Here is a 19,349-nt window from a genome sequence, read left to right as displayed (position 1 = left end):
CCCGCGTGTTTTCTGTCCCCTTACACAATTCTTTAATAAACAGTCGCACAACATAGATTAGGCCTAACGAATGACTACAACTCGATAAGATAAAAAATATTTAACGTTATAATTATGTGTACAATGTAAAATACTTCTTACAAAATTACAAAATCTTTCCTACACAATAAACCAGCAATAACGCTTTCGTCTTGTCAATTTTACTGTAAACATCTTAATCACTAAAATTCATCGTTACGTAATTGTACACTGCAATCTTAATTACATAATTTCGATCACTGGCGAGTATCTTATCACGTTCGTTGCATTTTGACACGAATAAAAATACTGCTTGTCTCCGATAGGGAATGGAAATTTCTATATGACCTCGAGGGACATTCGTCGAGTCACATCGACATCGTTGCAAAGTCGGCAACGCAAACGTATTAACGTTTATACTTGTCCTGTCTCAAGCCAACGGCGCACGGTACTATTTTTCCTGCTGGATTGCTCGCGAGAGCCAATAACGCAGAGTTTCAGATCAGATGACTCAAGACCGAGTCTTGAGTGGGCCGCTGGCTCTAGTCTTACTCTCGTAAATAACATAATTACGTGACATTAATCTATTTAACATCCTATCTATTATAAAACTATTTATCCTACTCTACGGAAATTTTGAATTCTGCTACAATTGTCATATCGCCAAGTCGTAGTCACGAACAGAATTTAAATCCCTTTATGATCTGCTTCGACTGATACCATCGGTAGGAAGACTGAGTGGTGCTATTGTACTGAGTGTATTGCATGTCGTCCTCGTTCTCCGTGTAAGCTTTGCACGAGTCGTGGTACACTTTAACAAGCGTCCTGCAGTTGCACCGCATATCCACCTGGTCGCTCTGGCACAGTTTAATCCTGAAGCAACTCGCCGTCTGTACGGGCGGCGCGTATTGTGGCTTGGGCAGGAAGAAATCGGACACCGAGTTGCTGTCGTTCTTCCTCAGCATGACAAACATGTTCGTCATGTTCACAGGGGCGTTCATGGCCTCCTGAAACTCGTCGCACTCCAACATAGACCTGCAAAGACAGCGATCCATTAACGTACATTCGCGCGAGCGCGTTTTGCAAAGCTCCCGTCCCTCTATTAACCTCATAAGCTTCAAGAGCGGCTTCCTGGAGGAGTGCTGGTACTCCTTGTGCCGCTTGCTGTTGAGCACGTACGAGGGAAGTTCCACCCCGATGTAGAGCTTCGGCGAGAGTATCGTAGCGCCGAGCACTATGGCAACCTCCCTTATGTCGCAGCCCTTGAGGAAGAACTGCGAGGCCAAGTGGTCCGAGACGTTCGTCAGCGTGCTCGACAGGGCCCTGAAGGAGACCGCGTTCCTGTCCGTCGTCTTCACGCCCGTCTGGAACTGGGCCAGCGCTTCGTACGCGAGCGGTATCTGCTGCTTCTGGTACAGAATGTACTTTATGAGCTCCATCACGACCTTCGTGCACGAGTCGCTGGTCAGCGGCTCGTCCAGCATCACGTCGATCTCCATCTCGCCTCTTCTGTCCCTGGAGAGCATCTCGGAAAAAAGGGGGGGGTTGGGACTCGGGGCGGAACCTGCGGCGATATTTGTCTCAAGGCACGCCCGTCCGCGAAAAGGAGACAAGAAAAGCTGGACGCCCAGGAGCAACTCGCGCCCGCAATCCCGCATTCGCGCGCGCGTCCCCGGCGAGGTTAGGTTAGGTTGGGAGATATCGAGTTAGGTTATCGAATGCCAATCCGCAGATTCTCGTCCCTCGTAGCCCGACGCTCTGGCCTCTTCCCTCCGTCTCGCCTACTTTCTAAACGCCCTTTCTTTTTTTTCTCTCCAAACGTCCAGTTTTAAATATATAATATATTTATATACGTCGCTCCAGGTGCAGAAAGGTGCAACGCGGTGTAACGTAGCGCACAATATCACACCTCTCGCCCCCCCCCGTGACATTGGCGCCGGATGGTTGGTTGCCATGTGCCTGGTTAGTTACTGAATTCACCTTATTTACATTGCGCCGTTGAGATGCATGAATTTTGAAGTTTCAAAGAGCCGTGGGGATCGAGAAATAGGGATCCGTGAACGATGGAGCTGAAAACGAGGCAAACGAGGAATTTGCTGGAGCTACTGCGGCAGCAAGTAATCGAGCTATTTTTTTATAACTTATATATATGTACATGTATAATTAACGCGTCCGATAAAACCACCTGCGGGGGATATAAAAGTTTATGGAGGCCGCAGTTAACACGTCGCCTGAGAACGTCTTTCTCTCCTTTCAGGTAAACAAGTTGCATCTGTCGCCGACCACCGCTCCCGTTAATCCGTCGGAGATCTCGGCTGCAAAGTCGACGCTCTACGAGCAGCTGCATTCCCTAACTCAGAGATTCAACAGTCTGACGGGCGACGATCATTGCGACTTCGAGGAGGCGAACGCGAAGCTCGCCGACGCGGCCACGAATTTGAAATACATTTCTCTCCTGAAAAACATCGACGAGCTTGTAGGTGGCGGGAAAATCTCGATGCGATATTCGCCCTTGTTACCGGATTTCAATCGCAACGTGCTGCCTGTTTTCAGATTAAGGCTATTAAATGCGACGATGTTGACAACGACGCGGACGTACGCAGGACGGAATTGCTGCTCGACAGCTTTGGGTTGGCTCTGCGAGCGTTGGAAGACTTCGAATGCCTGCCGTTGAGGCAGAGACTGCAGGATTGTCTGGACTATGTGAAAGAAATGGGCAGAGCGAATGAGATTGAGGACCTTCAAAATATAAAGGTAACGACGCGATGGACTTGAAACAAGCATTGATCTTTGAACGTGAACATTGACACCCTTTGCGCTTCCGAAGGAACTGGGCACTTCGATACTGGAGATACTCGAACCATTGCAGAATTTCAGAAAGAGCCTGGCGTCCGCTCTCCTGTCGCGGAAGCTGGCTTTATACACTTCTCAACTGTGCACGTCGTTCGAGATGCTCGTGCAATTGGCTCGGGAGCAGCATCAGTTAAATGCACCAATTTATGTAAATTGCATATTTAATATTCACTTCCTGGCGTAACTTAGTGGCCGCTTCTGTGTCTACATTGAACAAATATGCGCAGGCTTGTAAGAAGTACGTCTGCGAAAGAATATGCACGTGCTGCGAAATGATTTTGAACTTGTTGAACGGCCCGAATCCGTCGTCGGAACAGGAAACTGGCGACAGGGAGAATCATTTCGTCTACAGGTGGGAAAATACACGTCATTCCTAATTTACAATTGCGTTCAAGTGATCTCGATGGTAACACTTGCAGAATGGATCTGGCGTTGGACATTATATTGGAAATATCGAGCAGGACGCATCAGGAGCAGCTATCCGAATGCGCGGAACTGTGGCTGAGACTGGAGGATGTCTTCTCTCATGCTATGGCAATCACCCAAGTGTGCCAGCCGTATAACTTCAAAGCCATAACCGGTTCATGCCAGTCCATAGTGTTGGAATACGAGAAGCTTAAGCAGCAATTGCTATCGGAAACCCCCGACACGGCGTTAAACAATTTATTCACGTACACCCTGACTGACGCTCTTTATCGCTTGGAGCGCAAAGTTAACATAGCGGTGTTGACGCTCGCGATGGAGGTGTTCAGCAATCCTTTCGCAGCATTGAAGAAACTCGTTATGACATGCGGAAACTCGTTAAGCGCGAAAAGAAGATCGAAGAGCGATCTAAACGATCTCGTCGAGGTCTTTGATCAACTCTTTGACCAAACTGTGCAAATTGGGGTGTTTGCGATCGCTTGTTGCAAGGACAAGAACCGTCAGTTGCCCCTCATCAAAATTATTCTTCATAAAAAGCCAAGTTTGCTTTTTGTTCAAGTAAAAATATATCTAATGTAGACTTGGTTGTTTCAGGCAATAACAAAATTCGCAATTGTCTCGCGGGATTCGAGTCCTTGGAAACAGAATTGATTTCCGCCGTGACTTCCTTCTATCTGCATCCAGACAACAAAGAAATGCGTTCCAGTGTCAAGCTGTTGACCACGCAGTGGCAGCTGGAGATGAACAAGTTTCAGAATGCCGTCAATCTCGTTATAAATTCTGCTGCCTTTTGTCAAGTAAATATTATATAACGGATTGCAAAGAGTTACAAAGATTTTAGAGGGGTGCTTGAGCGCGCTTGTTGTCCAGGTAGTTATGGACGATCTTCAAGAACGTATAACAGCAATCTCAGATTGTCTGGATAACAGAGAGCCGGTAACGCAGCTTCAAGTGCAGGGTATCGTTCAGCGTGCTTCAGCTTTATCTAGTCAAATCACAACGGTCGTAAATGACATTGATACTGAAGACATCGATCGTCAAACGATAATGATGACGAGGGAGTTGAAAGCAGGTAATGTATTACTTACGATTGGAACAGATATGTTTTACCGACGGGCACTCGACATGCTATCGCTTTATTGCAGCTATATTTGAAGCCAACGCAGCTGCCAAGACTCTTCTGGTGGAAAATGCAACGGAGCCTCAACAATTGCGGGTGATAAAACGATGCGAATTGATATTGAGTGTCGTTAAAAAGTTGCAGCCCGCCTTATCTACAATTATGAACAATACGACGCATGAAAAATCGTCGAGGGGCCAGGGAGATTCCGGTCACGGTACGAAATAACGTGCAGTTGTAGTTTATTAAAATGCACCGTGCTTCGTGGTGTACTGTGCGAGTAGGAGCAAGTAATGCGCCGGACTGACATCCTATCTTGGCTCTTGCTCCTTTATTACTTCGTGTTTTCACATTCGAGCATTACGAGTTTCACTAATTCGTTTAATTAAATTGCGCCAAATGTTACAGGTAGCGTGTCAAATGCCATGAACTTTCCATCCACGGTTTACGGCTTGCCGCGCGACGAAAATAGTTTAGTTTACATTAGAACACCCTACACAGGTTTGCGAAAACTCGTACTCTCCGCTTTTGCGCGCCGCTTGTATTCCTCACAGTTTACCCGTGTTTCAGTGAAACCGCACAAACCGCACGTGTCCATTCAACCGGCAAACAGTGTGGCGCAGAAACCGTTGGATCTGTCGTATTTGATACCTTACATAGAGAACGGCCGTGCGTTGCGCAGCGAGCACTCCGTTATGTACAATACGCCGCGCAAGAGCAAGAGAGTGGCGGGGCCAGCCGTTAAAAGTGAAATGTCCGCCAGGAATCTGTCCACCATCAGACAACATCTCTTTAGCAGAGATAGCTTCAGCATTCGCGCTGACTACGACATAGCTGAAGAGAGCATGGATTTAACAGGTAATACACCCGAACGGGGGGTGACCAGACGAGAACCAGCGATTACATTGGAAACCGTTTCAGCTGTTCTAGAGAAGATTGTTTCGTCGTCGGCGTCGAGAGACGCAACGTTCGCGTCGCGCCAGTTCTCAGAAGTGGAATGCGCGTCTTTGGGAAGCGTAAATAAGGAGTCGGTGTTCAACATCGTGGAGAAACTTTGTCAGACCGGTAGGCCGGAGACGGACGGCTGTTTAAATAAATCCGAGATAGCGGAGAAGATGGGCGAATGCGCCATATCCGGTGGCGGCGACGCGTCTTTGATCATGGAGTCGTGTCAAAAGCTCAACAGCGTACGGTCTCCAGGCAACAAGATACAAAAGTCGACCTCGGAGCGACGCGAGGTATAAAGGGAGACCACACGCTTCGTTCTCATGTTTAACATTAACCGTTGACGCAATTTTTTAATTAGTCTTTAAGGTGACGGCAATGTAAATGTATATAAATTACAATGTCGACTACGCATCGTTACGTAACAATTATAATATTAATACCAAAAATTTTCAATTTCACTTGTAAATGTTCAACTTTATCAAAATTTTTATTGCGATATAAAAAGAACCGATTGAAGCGCATTCGAGAGAAGTGTTTCTTCTTTCCTCTTTCTCTCTCCCTCTCTCTCTCTCTCTCTTTCTCTTTCTCTTTCAACGAGATCGCCGGAAGTCGCTGGAATCTGGCGGAAGTAAATGGAAATTACTAGATTTGCAGAACCGAGAGGCAGAGGAGACGGTTGTCGAAAATCACCAGAAGTTACTGGGCTCATATAATCGGCAAATAACCGAAGTCGCCAGAGAGAGAGAGAGAGGGAGATAGCGCGACTCGAGGAGATCGCGATTTTCGCGGGCCGCGAATTTCCCGCGAGCCCGTGCCCTTTCGCGGCAACGTGGACCATATGGTTGCTCTTCCGCACCTTCCGCCTCTCCTCTATCTCTCTCCAACGTCCGATTACGTTCCCCGTTTCGAGTGCAAAAAGTACGACACAGTGCAGCCGCCGAGGGACACAGCCTTCATATGTCCGAGCGTGTCGACTTCTCGTTATGTCAAAACGAAAACGATGTAATAAAGAGAAACACATTTTTCCGCACCTCCTAGTTAGTGGTGGGTGAAAGAGGACGGTGCCGCGGTAGCAGCGTGGAAGAGCGTGACCGGCCAGCCCGATTCGTTCCCAGGTCGGCCCAAGTCAGTCCGCCGCGACGAACATGGACGCCGTGGAGATAAATACGTCGGGTCCGCCGCAGGGCGAGGACGCGGTCGCGTCCGACATCAAGATATGCCGCGTCTGCCTGCTGGGCAACCTGATGATGCGCGACCTCTTCGCGGAGAGCGAGGTCGCGTCCCTGTCGGCGAAGGCGATGAGCTTCGCCAACGTTAAGGTTAGCTGCGCGACTTGGAGGTTAAACGCTCAATCCCCCGAGCCCCCGCTTTTACCGTTCGTTCCCCTCCTTGTTGTCCCGGACGGACCTAGACACCTCTCGTCGACGATGCTCGAGCGTCTCGGCGTCCCCGCGTTAGACGACTTGTCGCACGGCTCGTCGAATCCTCGCGACACGTCCCTGCCCTTAGCACCTTCGCTGCCGCCGTCAATCCGTCGCGACGCTATCCCCGGGAGGGCGCGAGATGATGCGCTTCAAGTAGACGATTTGTCGAGTCCAGAAGCGACGCGTGTGACACCCAACGTAAAGATTTCGTGAGCGTCATCGGTGATACTCGGAGCAGCGAGGGTGGTAGTCGCGACATCGAGCTAACTTAATTCCTTTCGAGCGCAATTTAATGTCAAACATCCGCCTCTGAATTGTACTAAATCGTTAACGCTTCGAATAGATGTTACCAGGCGACGGTCTACCGGGGCAGGTGTGCTGCATGTGCGCCGACAAGCTGGAGTCGGCGTACGAATTTAAGTTGCAAGTGGAGCAAGCCGACAATGTCCTCCGAGAGAAGCTCGTCGGTGGAATAATAAAGGAGGAATTGTTTCTTAATGAAGTCGAGATACACCTGGACGCCGACAGAAGCGACGGGATAGACGAGATTAGTGTCAACGCCGATTACGAATCCGCGGCGACGGTGTTGCCGGTGGAGTCGGCAGCTGACAAGAACTTTCTGAAGGGTCAGTTGCTGCTTTTCGAAACTGAAAAGCTGACGGAGACAGACGGGATGCAACAAGGTGAGTAAAGTACGACTGTTGAGCTAATGTTTCTGGATTCAAATTGAACGTTTACAATGACGCTTTAAAGTTACCGAGTATCTTGTAACGCTGACTCTGCTGTTTAGATTCAGAGCACGATAACACACAGGAAATGACGCAGGAAAGCATCATGGAAAAACTACAGCAAGAATTGGAAGGCGCGACAGACACAGATATGTCGGACACCATCGATGAGTCTAGGGATGAGGAACCTCCCAACGACGAGAGTGTCATTCGAAGTTGCACAGAGGCGATTCCAACGGAGGAACACGATTACATTATGCAGCAACAATGTATATTGCCGGCTGAGCAGCTTTCCTTGCAGGAGGAAATGCAGGAAAATGTACCGGACACATTCAAACAAGATACAATTGAGTGCCAAGAGACACTGTCCGAACAAAACCAAGAGATTCAGGCTGAACAAGATCAAGATGCTGAGCAACACCAAGAGAATAATGTTACGATGAAGCAAGACGTTCAGGCCGTTTGGGAGAATCAAGTTGAACAGAGTCAAAGTGACACGGAGCTATTGTGCCAGGAAGAGGCACTTAAAGCTGACGCTAATGAGTCAGTAGCGGAACAGGAATCGTCCCAGAATGAAACTAGAAGGAGCAAACGTAGATTGGCTCGTCGAGTGTTCGCCGAGCGAGATTCCGACGAGGAGAATTATTTCGAAAATCTGAATCTCAGTTCTCGACTGAAAAAAGCGCAGGCGGATAAGACGGAGAAGATCTTTTTCATGTGTTACTTATGTGATAAGCAATTCCTTTCGAAGAACGTCCTGAAAGAGCATATGCATTCCCATGAAGAAGTGAGGAAAACGCTATCTCTGAAGAAAACGCCGGAGAAGCCGCAGAAGGTGCAGACCAGCGTTTCCGTCACGAAGACGCCGCCATCCGGGAAGAAAGCTAACAAGTGCCCTTATTGTGGTAAAGAGTATCTGTACATAATCTCGTTTACTAAACACATTAAGCAACACGAGCGAGAGCGGGAGGAAGGAAAGGAGGATCCGATGCCGCTCGAAATATCGTTCCACGAGGATGAGCACAGTCTAGACTTCGATAACGGCAACAAGTCGGACGGCGAGTGTAAGAAGCGAAAGAGGGGAAGTGCAGCCGACGACGTTGCGAGCGACAGCGATCAGGATAAGAGGAGAAAGCGTAGTCACGTTGAAGAATTCACGTGTGACAAATGTCCGGAAACATTCGACACGAAGCGCAGCCTGCAAAAGCACTCGATCACGCATATTAGCTTCATATGCAGCGTGTGCGAAAACAAGTACGACACCTTGGAACAACTGAGGAACCATCGAACGATGCACGTGGTCGAGGGCGTGCTGACCGAGCAGGACTTGGAAGAGGACATGAAGCGGATGGCGACCAAGAGCGAGAAGAACGAGACTGAGGACAACAGGAACGTCGAGAATGAGGGGGACGACGGCAAACCCGCGGAAAGCACGAAGGAACTGAAATGCCCGACGTGTTCGATGACGTTCGCGCGCAAGAAGGCGCTCTCCAGACACATAGAGACGATGCACTCCAGCGCCCGCTCTTACGAGTGCAAGATATGTTGTCAACAATTCACACGGAAGGATCTCCTGCGCAGACATGCCGAGCAGCACGCACGGGTCAAGACCTACAAGTGTACCCAGTGCAATAAGACCTTCAGTAACGAGCTCACGCTGAGAAATCACCTGGTTGCCACGAATCACAAGACGTTCGTACACGGGCAGGAGTACGATCCAAACAAGCGTATAAAGCGCGTGGCGGCGAGAGCGGCGCAGAAGATTATCGATAAGATCAAGACGGAGGACGGTCTTGAGGATTACGACGACGATAACGACGACAATACCGATTACGACGCCAAGTTGGACGGGCATTATCGCCGTAAGCGCGACGTTACACCAAAGAAGTACAGTTATAAGAAAGAATTCGAGTGCGCGACCTGTAACAAGAGGTACAGCTCGAAGCAAGCGTTGACGAAGCACATGGAGCAGCATGTCAAGGAGGAGAAAGCGGAGAAGGCGGCGGAGAAGCTGAAGAAGGCCGCTTTGGAGAAGAAGGAGACGCAGAAGGCGAGCAACGTGGAGGATAACGATTACGACGATAACGACTCCGACTTCGAGAGCGGCCTCGACTGGCCGATGGACAGCCACGAGTGCGTCACGTGCAAGAAACGATACAGTACGAAGAAGTCGCTGCTGCGCCACCAGCTGCTGCACGAGGAGCCCAACTTCGAGTGCGATATCTGCAACGTCAAGTTCTACCGCAAGGACAAGCTGAAGGCGCACTACGACAAGTGTTCGGAGAAGAATCCCGACCAGGTGAGGAAGTGCAACATCTGCGGCGACAGTTTCGAGAACAATGAGATCCTCCGCGAGCACAGGGCCAAGCACGTCACCGAGGGTATCTTAACGGAGGAGGATCTGCGGGACATCGAGCCGAAATCCGAAGAAAAGAAACCGGGCGAGAAGATCGGCCGGAAGAGGAGGACCGACATCGTGGGGCTCGAGTGTACCGAATGCAACAAGCGGTATACCTCCAGGAAGGGTCTACTGCGGCACATTCAGGTGCACGAGGGCAAGAAGTACCTGTGCGACATATGCCCGAAGAAGTTCTACCGGCGGGAGCACCTCAAGATCCACGTGGCCAAGCACAACATGGTCAAGCCGTACAAATGCACCCGCTGTACCAAGCGCTTCATCAAGGAGGAGCAGCTCAACAATCATTTGCCTAAGCACGATCGCACGTTCAAGAAAAGTAAAGAGACCGACAGCTCCAAGAGATTCCTCTGCGAGATCTGCAGCAAGAGCTTCACGCAGTCGACGACGCTGATAGCGCATCTGCGCGCCCACAACGGCATCAAGCCGTTCGTGTGCGAGGTATGCTCCCGGCCGTTCACCACCAACGCCTACTTGAAGATGCATATGCGCACGCACACGCAGGAACGCCCGTACATCTGCCAGTACTGCTCGCGAGCGTTCGCACGTGCCGACACCCTTGCGAATCATCTGACGTCGCACACCGGCGAAGCCAAGTATCACTGCAAGTGCTGTCCGAAGAACTTCCGACGATTGAAGTCGCTCAAGGAGCACATGTTCATTCATACGGGGCAACGGCCTTACGAGTGTCCGACCTGCGACAGGAAGTTCAACAACAATGGTAGCCGCTATGCGCACAGCAAGCGCTGCAAGCAGAATCTTTTGCAGAATCAGAACCGGGCGCAGCAGATGATCCAGCAGACGCAACAGCAGCAGCAGCAGCAGCAACAGCATCAACCGCAGCCACAACCGCAGCAGGTGCAGATACAGGTGCAGCAGCAGCCGCATCCGGTCAGGCTGCATCACGCCACGATCGGCCAGGCGCAAGTAGTCAAGGCGCAGAACATCAAAACGATTGCTATAACGAGACCGGCCGAACCTGGCACGACGCAACAAGTTATGCAGCATCAGGAGATATTAATGCCTCTAATCCTACCGCTTACCGTCACTCTCGCCGATGTAGGCGAGGAGGTGATACTACCAGAGGGTACGAAGATATTCACGACGTCTTAATCGAGCCGTTTATTTGTTTCGTGCTCGATCATAATCTAGAAAAGAAGAGACATCCTATTCACGACGGTGAAGCCGCATATTAACTTCTTGATGTGAATCGGAACAAGTACTCTCGACACCCCGTGACTGACGTTTTTATGCCCACAACTCCAATACGAACGGAAAATAAGAAAATAATAACTTCGTGACGAGATAGCTCATGTTATCGAGGGATTTTCTTGTATTGGACAAGTAAGGGTACGATGCTCCACTAGGTGTATGATGAAATGTATGGATCTAACAGAAAGAGTATCATTTTCATTATGTACGAAACGTTATATTGAAGTTTATTTTTGCAACGGTGAAGGCATTAATAAGCGGTATATGTGTAATTTATCTTTTAAATATACATACCTTTATATAAAAACGTGTATTACCGAGAATGAATACTGTAAACATTATGAGAACGTGACGAATTTATGAAAAGACAGAAAGAGGCAAATACCTTTGTCACGAATGTGTGTTGCACTTGTAATATAGACAAATTTTCCTTAAGGCATGTTTATGGATAAGAGAATAGGTTTTCAATACTTAAAGCTTAATGTTAGATTTACTTTCACTTAGTTTGTTCTTCCAGAGATCTTTCTTCGTTTTCTTTAATCAGACACTTCCACTTTCATGAAAAAATTTATTCGCAACCTGAGAGTTATGAACCTAACGGCATCAGTTTAGTTACATTTTCAACGATTTGTTGTAACGTGTAATTGTATCATTACATACATAATTATATAATTGTATAATTATATGTAATTATATATGATCATGCAGTTACAAATATGATACAAAATGATAATAAAATGATAATGTAATTATAATACAATAATTAATATAATTATTATACATGATGATTATATCTAGAAGTCTAATCCTAAACGAATAAGACATAATCTGACGTCATTTCGTTATCTCTAAAACAGAATTTGTTAATTATTTTTCTCTATTTTTGTTTAATTAATATTGTGCATGTATATTATTTTACGTTATCATTTATTCTTGTAGAAAATATATCCTAAAAGTCTCCAATGTACTGTTTCCTGGAACTAATTCGCATGAAATTTCAACTCTTATTTAAAATTATGCAATTTTTTAATACGAAAATATTTCAAGTTTTATTAATATATTGCAATGAATTTATTAGTTTTTTTTAAATTAAAACCTGAAATAATGAAAAAAATTGTAGATTTTATAATAGATAAGTTTCATGCAATGTGCTCTTACACATAATATTAAATCGTGTCTGCATAACAATTGTAAAATTAGTATGAAACTAAACCACATGTATAAATATGTCATATAAATGTTGTTATCATATATATGTGAGACATGATTCTTTATTCTTATTACTTACAAAGTTTTTGTTATAATAAATAAAGTATTTGTTCTAATCTTACATCGTGGTTTATGGTTATATCGGAGTTACTAAATTTGTTGTATACAATTGGTTCGTGATGAAACAATCCCCTTTGCAATTTTACATTATAAGAGTAATCCAAAGAATAGTACAATTTATAAATTGTAGAACTTCTTTTAAGTACGATTTACTCTATCATCGAATCATTATTGAATATGTTTCAATGATAAGTTGATTGTAACAATAAGAAAGAGAAGTTCACACGTATAATCGATTGTTTCTTTTACATTTCTTCCTTTCGTCTTATCAGGCGTGTAAAAAATTGATTGAAATGATTATTCGAATTTTTACGCAAGTGATAACGATTGACAATGAGTAATCTTACAATAGTTATAACTAACGAAACATCTTCAATTGCAGTATGTACATTTTTCACAGACGTTTGACGAACTATCAGTTCTGACAAGATTTTGGCAAGAGAGATACATAGGTTGGTATTTGTCATTAAAGAATTACAAGCAGAAAGAATCGCAAACTTATAACAGAGATCGTAATTTCTATTATCTTCAAATATAGCAACAAGAATAAAGAAATCATTTGAGTGCTCATTGTCAATGTAACCAACCTTTTTAGAATATGAACATTTATTTAGTCGCCTTTTGTTAAATCAATACTATATACACAAACAATATGACATATCACGGGCAACATATTAAACACAGTCTTATAGAAAGTCTGATCCTGTATTATGGTCAATTTTTTTTGTCCTATTATCTCCATTAGCCAGCAAATACGAAAATTGTTTGCGTTTAGCCGTCTATCACCCATAGGATATTGATTCCGGAAGATCCTGCATTAACTCGTCCTAACATGCCATGATCTCGCGTTTTGACTATGTATAAAAAGAGTAAGAGTGTGTGGAACAAATTATTGCGTCCCTAGAAATATAAATGCCATTATAAAGCGATAAACATACGGGATATGAATATATTTGCACCATGAGATTTCATACCCGTTGTACTTCCTCGTAGTCGCTCGGAAGAGAATCGCCGGACAGTGCTAGGCTGTAGTGCGGTGGATTTATAGATTGACAGACTATTATCGGGCCCTTGTTTCGCGGCAGTTCCATGCCAGATCTCGCCATATATCTCGATGTAAACGGCCTGGCGTCCGGTTGATCCAAGGGCGCTTCCAATTGTGTGTCCATGTAGGTCGAAATTAGATGCATTATTATCTGCAAAAGGAAAGGCCAGTAAAAGTTTCCGGAGTACTTGCAATTTTCCACCGGGAAAATTTATAAATCTATTTATGCACACTTACCGCAGAATCCGTTGGCAGGCTAGAGTCCCATTCTTTACCATTGTGAGATCCACCACCGTTCCATTTAAATTCGCTCATGGATCCTCCCTTTGCAAGTGCTTTTATTCTCTTCACAAGGTACTCCTGATTATTGCAGAGCTCCAGGAAGGGGACCAACGTTGGCAAAGTAGGAATCACACAGACAAAAAATTGCGCTTGTGCGAGTTTCCTGAGTCTATCCAGCCCTACGTGGCCCGGCTGCGAGTCGCTCAAGCCGTGGCGTACTAATGTTGCGCATATGTCGTCAATTTCCAAAGCCACACGTTCGACGACTGTCTTGCTGATCCACTGAAACATTTGTCGTACGTTAAAAAAAAAAGTTAAACCAAGTAATTCCTTACAGCACTAATTATTTTTGTTTTATCCTGTTTTACATGGTAATTCTTACCATCCGAAGATTAGCTGTCCATTCGTTCACTTTGTTGGAATCAATTCTGTACTTTCTCCATATATCTAGTGCACCAAATGTGCCTCTGGGAGAACTTCCTTCCTCAGCCGGGCTGGTCGCTTTTGTTTTATCTAAACAATGATGTAAAAGACTTTTAAGAACCTTCGCCGAAAAATACAGGACACGAAATAAATCTTCAGCTTTACCTATTGTAGGTGCAAGTTGATAAGCGCATCTTCTTAACAATGGCGATACCTCGCTAGGGCTTCGAGTAGCAGGATGAGACCAGAAGGAACTCAAGAGATTAGAGGGCTGATCGACGTTCGTGGATAATGCACACTTTCTCTGCTGCTCGACCTCTTTGAGATAACTCTCAAGTTCACATTCGTCCTGAATGAGATCCTCGTTCGCCAGGCTGTTGTTTAAAGAAATGTTGGTAGATTTATTGAGCGATCCATTGGAGCACATGATCGCTCTAGGAGATGCCAAATTGCTGTATTTAAGAAATGGAACTGATGTCGAGTAATCCTCTGAAAAAAGGAAAAGGCCAGATATAAAGAAACGTTTTGCATAGAATTCACGGCAACACGCTAAACGGGAGTGGCTTGCGTACTGTCGCTCAGAACTGACGAGCCAAGAGTCGTTGAACGCCTGTTAAGGCTTATGCAGGACAAGTTCAACGAGGGACTCGGCTCCGGAGTCGTCTGCCTCTGCGGCACCTCGTCCCTGAACAGGGGATCATCTTCCGAGACTCCTAAAAGCGGCCTTTGTTTAGGGCCGAGTGTAATCGGCTTCAGACTCAAGGTGGCCCAGGTATAGTGTACAACGTGGTACAAAGCATTCAAAGCAAATATAGATGCTAAACACCACTCGATCCAGTAAACCGGTTTGTATATCCATCCGCCGTAGAATCTACAAAACAGAGGCACAATCTCGTAGAAATCGCTGCCGCTTCAAATGCAGATCGAGAACAGAGAGACTCACATGTCAAACATTACGATGCTCAACAACACGCTATTGACAAAGAACCATATGATACTGTGCCGGGCTTTGCTCTGCGTTTGTCTCAGCTCCAGTAACTGTTGCACCTGCGGCTTGGGCGTTAAAACTCTGCAACATGTTTACCGCGGCTTTAGAAAACGAGAAATTCGCACAGGGCTACGTTCTAACCTCATCTTGTTGTAACGTTCAAAGTGGCTTTACCTTGCGTTGGAAGATATGCATTTCATGGGAGAGTGAAAATTACTCATGTTGAAAAATCTATCTAGTCACACTAACGTTGAGCAGTTACTGTTATTACCCTGAATTCTGAGAGGACTATTATATTACTTTCTCCCGCTTCGGCGACTCCGGTTCGAACGTGTTTTGAAACTGCTGCCAACAGTTCGGCGAATCTTCTCACTGCTGCGGCCGTTCGCGAGCAGTTCTCTACCAACCACTGCTAAACTAGGGTAACATCTCTTTATTATATTAGCTGTACTGTGTTATTCAAAACGGAATAAACTTCGAGATTTAGCCAACTGCTCTTTCGAGCAGTTATAAATTTTGATTACTGCATTCATAAATGCACGATATTTAGTACAAAATGTGCCACTTTTATTAAAATTTATTTTCTCTTTTTATATAACAAAATACAATATATTCATTTTACATTTAGATTCAACCACTCGAGCTAAAAGTCTTTTTATATAAAAAAACACATACATTTGTATTCAACGATAATCATTCCAGTTAAAAGTCTAATTATAAGTCCTGCATCCTCTCAACGACATCAATGCTATTTTATTATACAATTATATTACGTTTGGCACTCAGTCAGTTTCACGAGAAGCTTATTTTTTGCGACGTTATCACCTTTAGAGCACAGCACATCTTCAACAATTCCATCTACAGACGCCTTAATGATATGCTGCAAACAGAGGGACGTTAGCCAGATCATATGCAGATCGCGTTGATATTAACGATTCGATAAATTTACCTCCATTTTCATAGCGACAATAACGAGTAACGAATCGCCTTTCTTTACCGCGTCCCCCTTATTGACGAAGACCTTGTCAACTAAGCCGGGCATCGGGCTCGAAGCTGTATATGGATCTTGCTCCGGCTGCCTCGTGATCGCGGTCACGAACTTGGGACTCGGAATAACCAATTGCCATTCTCGATCCTACGAACAAAGTCGCCCCGTAGAAAGATGTACACGCATTACGGTCATTAAATGCCGTGCAATTGATTAGTCACCTTAGTGAATATGTGCAGCTTATTATTCAGCTTCACCGTTCGCGCCTTGGTGATAATCCCGTCAATTTCCGCAAACAATTCTAAAACGCCATCCGTCTTCTTCAAGGTTCCGGTCGCCTTCATCCAGGGCCCTAATCTGTCGACTCTCATCAGATATACATCCGGTTCGGGATACCTCACCTCTACTACGTTACTCTCCTTTCCAACATCGAAGAGAAACGTGCGTTCCAACACGTGATTTAATCTGAGCCCAGTCTCCACGGCGAACGGTGTGAAAGGATCCTTTGTCTCCACGGACATGTTTAACGACTCCATGTCTTCGAGCAATATCGAAGCGAGGGTTCCTTGCATCAGTATTCTGTTAGATGTTTGTATCTTGGGAAATAGTTGCTCAAAGTTCTCCTCTATAAATCCCGTATGGACTTGGCCGTTCTGAAACTTCTCGTGCGCACACAGATCTTTAATAAACTCTATGTTCGTATCCAAGCCAGCTATCTGCAAATATAATGATTTCAATCACTAAACGTAGTACAATCTATAAGTATAATAAGTTCAGCATTAGTTGTTGTGAATCTTCAAGTTTTTAATCGCGCCTCTTACGTTGTAGTCATTGAGCTTCGATGCGAGTACACTGAGGGCCTCGCCCCTGTCCTTTCCCCAGACTACTAACTTCGCTATCATCGGATCGTAGTGCACAGATACCTCGTCGTTCTGTCGCACTCCGGTTTCGACTCTGACGTTCTCTGCTGCCTCAGGAGGTTTCAAGTACAACAGTTGACCGGCTCCTGGTAAGAAACCATTCCTTGGATTCTGTGATACCACGACAACGATAAATCCATTCAATAATAAATGATATCGCGTTTGCACATAACTCGGCGCGTAGAGCGCGACCAGACAAAGTACAGTGGGTCGTTACCTCGGCATAAATTCTCGCCTCAAACGCGTGGCCGTTAAGACTGATCTGCTCTTGTGTGAGCGGGAGTTCTTCCCCGCTCGCCACTCTCAATTGCCACTCGACCAGATCCAAGCCGGTAATCGCCTCGGTGACTGGATGCTCCACCTGGAGACGCGTATTCATCTCCATAAAGTGAAAACTGTGATCGTGACGATCCATTATGAACTCCACCGTTCCAGCGCCCACATATTCCACAGCTTTAGCGGCACGCACAGCCGCTTCGCCCAATTCCCGCCTCAGCTGTTGGGAAATTCCAGGCTGTAAAATATCATCACTTTAGTTTCCTATTTGTTCCGTGAATCTCTACGACAACAAGGGAAAGATACGTACAGCAGGCGCTTCTTCGATCACTTTCTGATGTCTTCTTTGCACGGAGCAGTCCCTTTCAAAAAGGTAGACGGCGTTGCCGTGCTTGTCGGCAAAGACTTGAACCTCCACGTGTCTGGGCTCGGCAACGTACTTTTCCAGAAGCACCGCCGAGTCGCCGAACGCTTTCTCAGACTCGGTTCTCGCGGATTCCAGCGCCTCGACGAAGTCGGACTCCCTCGGAGCGATCCTCATGCCTTTCCCGCCGCCGCCGCGCACGGCCTTGATCATCAACGGGAAGCCAATCTTCCTGGCTTCGGCCAAGAGCGTCTCGTTCGTCTGATCCTCACCGTGGTATCCTACGAACACGCGGAACACCGTAGAGAGACGATTCTGAATTATTGCACGTATTTTAGGATGGGAAAGGGCCATCTACCTTCTATGATAGGAACACCAGCTTTTGTCATGATAGCCTTTGACGTGTTCTTTATGCCCATATCTCGGATGGCACTGGCCGGCGGCCCGATAAATATGATATTCTCCCTCTGGCATAGCTCCGCAAATTCCGTATTCTCCGAGAGGAATCCGTAGCCCGGATGCACGGCTTGGCACTTTGCCCGCTTGGCCACCGATAGAATCTTGTCCCCTCGCAGGTAGCTCTGGCTGGACTGTGCCGGCCCGATGCAGTAAGCTTCGTCGGCCTGCTCCACGTGCATGGAGTTCCTGTCCGCCTCGCTGTACACCGCCACCGTCCTTACGCCGAGCCTCTTGGCGGTCTGCGTTATGCGACACGCTATCTCTCCGCGGTTCGCTATCAGAATCTACGAATTTGTAATTGAAATGAAGCGTACCGGGCGACAACTGGACACGCCAGAAACTGACCTTGCTTATCCTGTCGATCCCCGGTGCGGACTGATGCGAGTTCCGGCCGTACGAGGTTAGGTGACTCCTACGAGCATGTTAGCGATTAATATGCGATCGAGATAATACGTGCAACACGAACAGTAGCGAGAAAATACCGCGTGCCACTTGCCTCCGAAATACTGACTTCAACTTCCCAAGGTGATACATGATTCGCGTGTTTCGACTCGACAAGTGCACAACATGCGCCGGTTGCGACGTAGCGAACACGCCACCTGATCCTTCACATCTCGCTCAGCTGCCAGCATATGCTTACGTGACTGCTCTTATCAGTCGCCTATGACCCTTTGCCCATTTGCAATCCAGTGCCGAGCCCAGTGAAGCGCGCACGTTTCAGAAAATTCTTATGGAAAAAGGCAAAGGAAGATACAATATTAAAAGAGACCAACAATAGCCTCGGAAAGCGCTGCGCACAAAATTTCTCAAAGTCATCTGTTTAATATTAAGGGGATGCTGGAGTGATTCTGCACTTTTGCACCTTTCTAATCTAAAAACTGTCAGTTCACGGAAACATTTGTGTAATATACAAATTAAATGGCTTTACGTGTACAGATCGAAAGCAGCTTGCTATTCCGGCCAAATGAAAGAACAATATGGTATCACTGAAACTAAGTTTGTAAGTCTTAAGGCCAATGTCCACGATGCTAGAACTTGGGCCAAGTTCTAGTTTCGAGAAATCTGTAGCCAATCGACGTGCAGCTATTCCATAAAAGCTGCAAGTTGATTGGCTACACGTTTCTCGAAACTAG

At 46.2% G+C, this 19,349-nt stretch overlaps 5 protein-coding genes across 6 annotated transcripts; 2 read left to right on the top strand and 3 right to left on the bottom strand.

Moving 5' to 3' along the window:
* Positions 1 to 85: 85 nt before the first annotated feature.
* LOC105569055 (MAD2L1-binding protein) lies at positions 86 to 1,672 on the bottom strand. The gene is made up of 2 exons (XM_012025200.1): positions 1,126 to 1,672; positions 86 to 1,053 (listed from the first exon to the last, which is right to left on the bottom strand). The coding sequence occupies exons 1-2, from the start codon at positions 1,542 to 1,544 to the stop codon at positions 693 to 695; spliced, it is 780 nt and encodes a 259-aa protein (XP_011880590.1). The 5' UTR covers positions 1,545 to 1,672; the 3' UTR covers positions 86 to 692.
* Positions 1,673 to 1,992: 320 nt separating this feature from the next.
* LOC105569054 lies at positions 1,993 to 5,883 on the top strand. Its single transcript, XM_012025199.1, has 12 exons — positions 1,993 to 2,135; positions 2,276 to 2,494; positions 2,572 to 2,772; positions 2,846 to 3,019; positions 3,099 to 3,223; positions 3,291 to 3,793; positions 3,889 to 4,091; positions 4,165 to 4,366; positions 4,440 to 4,631; positions 4,823 to 4,915; positions 4,985 to 5,272; positions 5,336 to 5,883. Exons 1-12 carry the CDS (start codon positions 2,082 to 2,084, stop codon positions 5,656 to 5,658), a joined length of 2,577 nt encoding a protein of 858 aa, XP_011880589.1. The 5' UTR covers positions 1,993 to 2,081; the 3' UTR covers positions 5,659 to 5,883.
* Positions 5,884 to 6,037: 154 nt separating this feature from the next.
* Positions 6,038 to 12,470, top strand: LOC105569052 (zinc finger protein 91-like). The gene is made up of 3 exons (XM_012025196.1): positions 6,038 to 6,681; positions 7,130 to 7,469; positions 7,577 to 12,470. The coding sequence occupies exons 1-3, from the start codon at positions 6,508 to 6,510 to the stop codon at positions 11,041 to 11,043; spliced, it is 3,981 nt and encodes a 1,326-aa protein (XP_011880586.1). The 5' UTR covers positions 6,038 to 6,507; the 3' UTR covers positions 11,044 to 12,470.
* LOC105569053 (transmembrane protein 209) lies at positions 12,398 to 15,577 on the bottom strand. The gene is made up of 8 exons (XM_012025198.1): positions 15,384 to 15,577; positions 15,165 to 15,290; positions 14,794 to 15,092; positions 14,387 to 14,710; positions 14,181 to 14,311; positions 13,754 to 14,080; positions 13,446 to 13,667; positions 12,398 to 13,371 (listed from the first exon to the last, which is right to left on the bottom strand). The coding sequence occupies exons 1-8, from the start codon at positions 15,428 to 15,430 to the stop codon at positions 13,243 to 13,245; spliced, it is 1,605 nt and encodes a 534-aa protein (XP_011880588.1). The 5' UTR covers positions 15,431 to 15,577; the 3' UTR covers positions 12,398 to 13,242.
* A 191-nt stretch (positions 15,578 to 15,768) lies between these two features.
* Positions 15,769 to 19,178, bottom strand: LOC105569051 (methylcrotonoyl-CoA carboxylase subunit alpha, mitochondrial). Of its 2 annotated transcripts, XM_012025195.1 has the most exons (10): positions 19,145 to 19,178; positions 18,713 to 18,943; positions 18,562 to 18,628; positions 18,116 to 18,500; positions 17,704 to 18,038; positions 17,335 to 17,631; positions 17,019 to 17,228; positions 16,419 to 16,913; positions 16,159 to 16,344; positions 15,769 to 16,089 (listed from the first exon to the last, which is right to left on the bottom strand). In XM_012025195.1, the coding sequence occupies exons 2-10, from the start codon at positions 18,748 to 18,750 to the stop codon at positions 15,979 to 15,981; spliced, it is 2,124 nt and encodes a 707-aa protein (XP_011880585.1). In that variant the 5' UTR covers positions 18,751 to 18,943; positions 19,145 to 19,178; the 3' UTR covers positions 15,769 to 15,978. The 2 variants fall into 2 exon arrangements, with proteins under 2 accessions (XP_011880585.1, XP_011880584.1); XM_012025194.1 differs by lacking the exon at positions 19,145 to 19,178 and having other exon boundaries at positions 18,713 to 19,091.
* Positions 19,179 to 19,349: the final 171 nt, after the last annotated feature.

The sequence above is a fragment of the Vollenhovia emeryi genome, unplaced genomic scaffold, assembly GCF_000949405.1.
Source record: "Vollenhovia emeryi isolate VEMERY1.0 unplaced genomic scaffold, V.emery_V1.0 DF939126.1, whole genome shotgun sequence".
NCBI classification, from domain to species: Eukaryota; Metazoa; Arthropoda; class Insecta; order Hymenoptera; family Formicidae; genus Vollenhovia; species Vollenhovia emeryi.
Note: the sequence above shows the minus strand (reverse complement) of the source record. Positions and strands in the feature narration are given on the sequence as shown.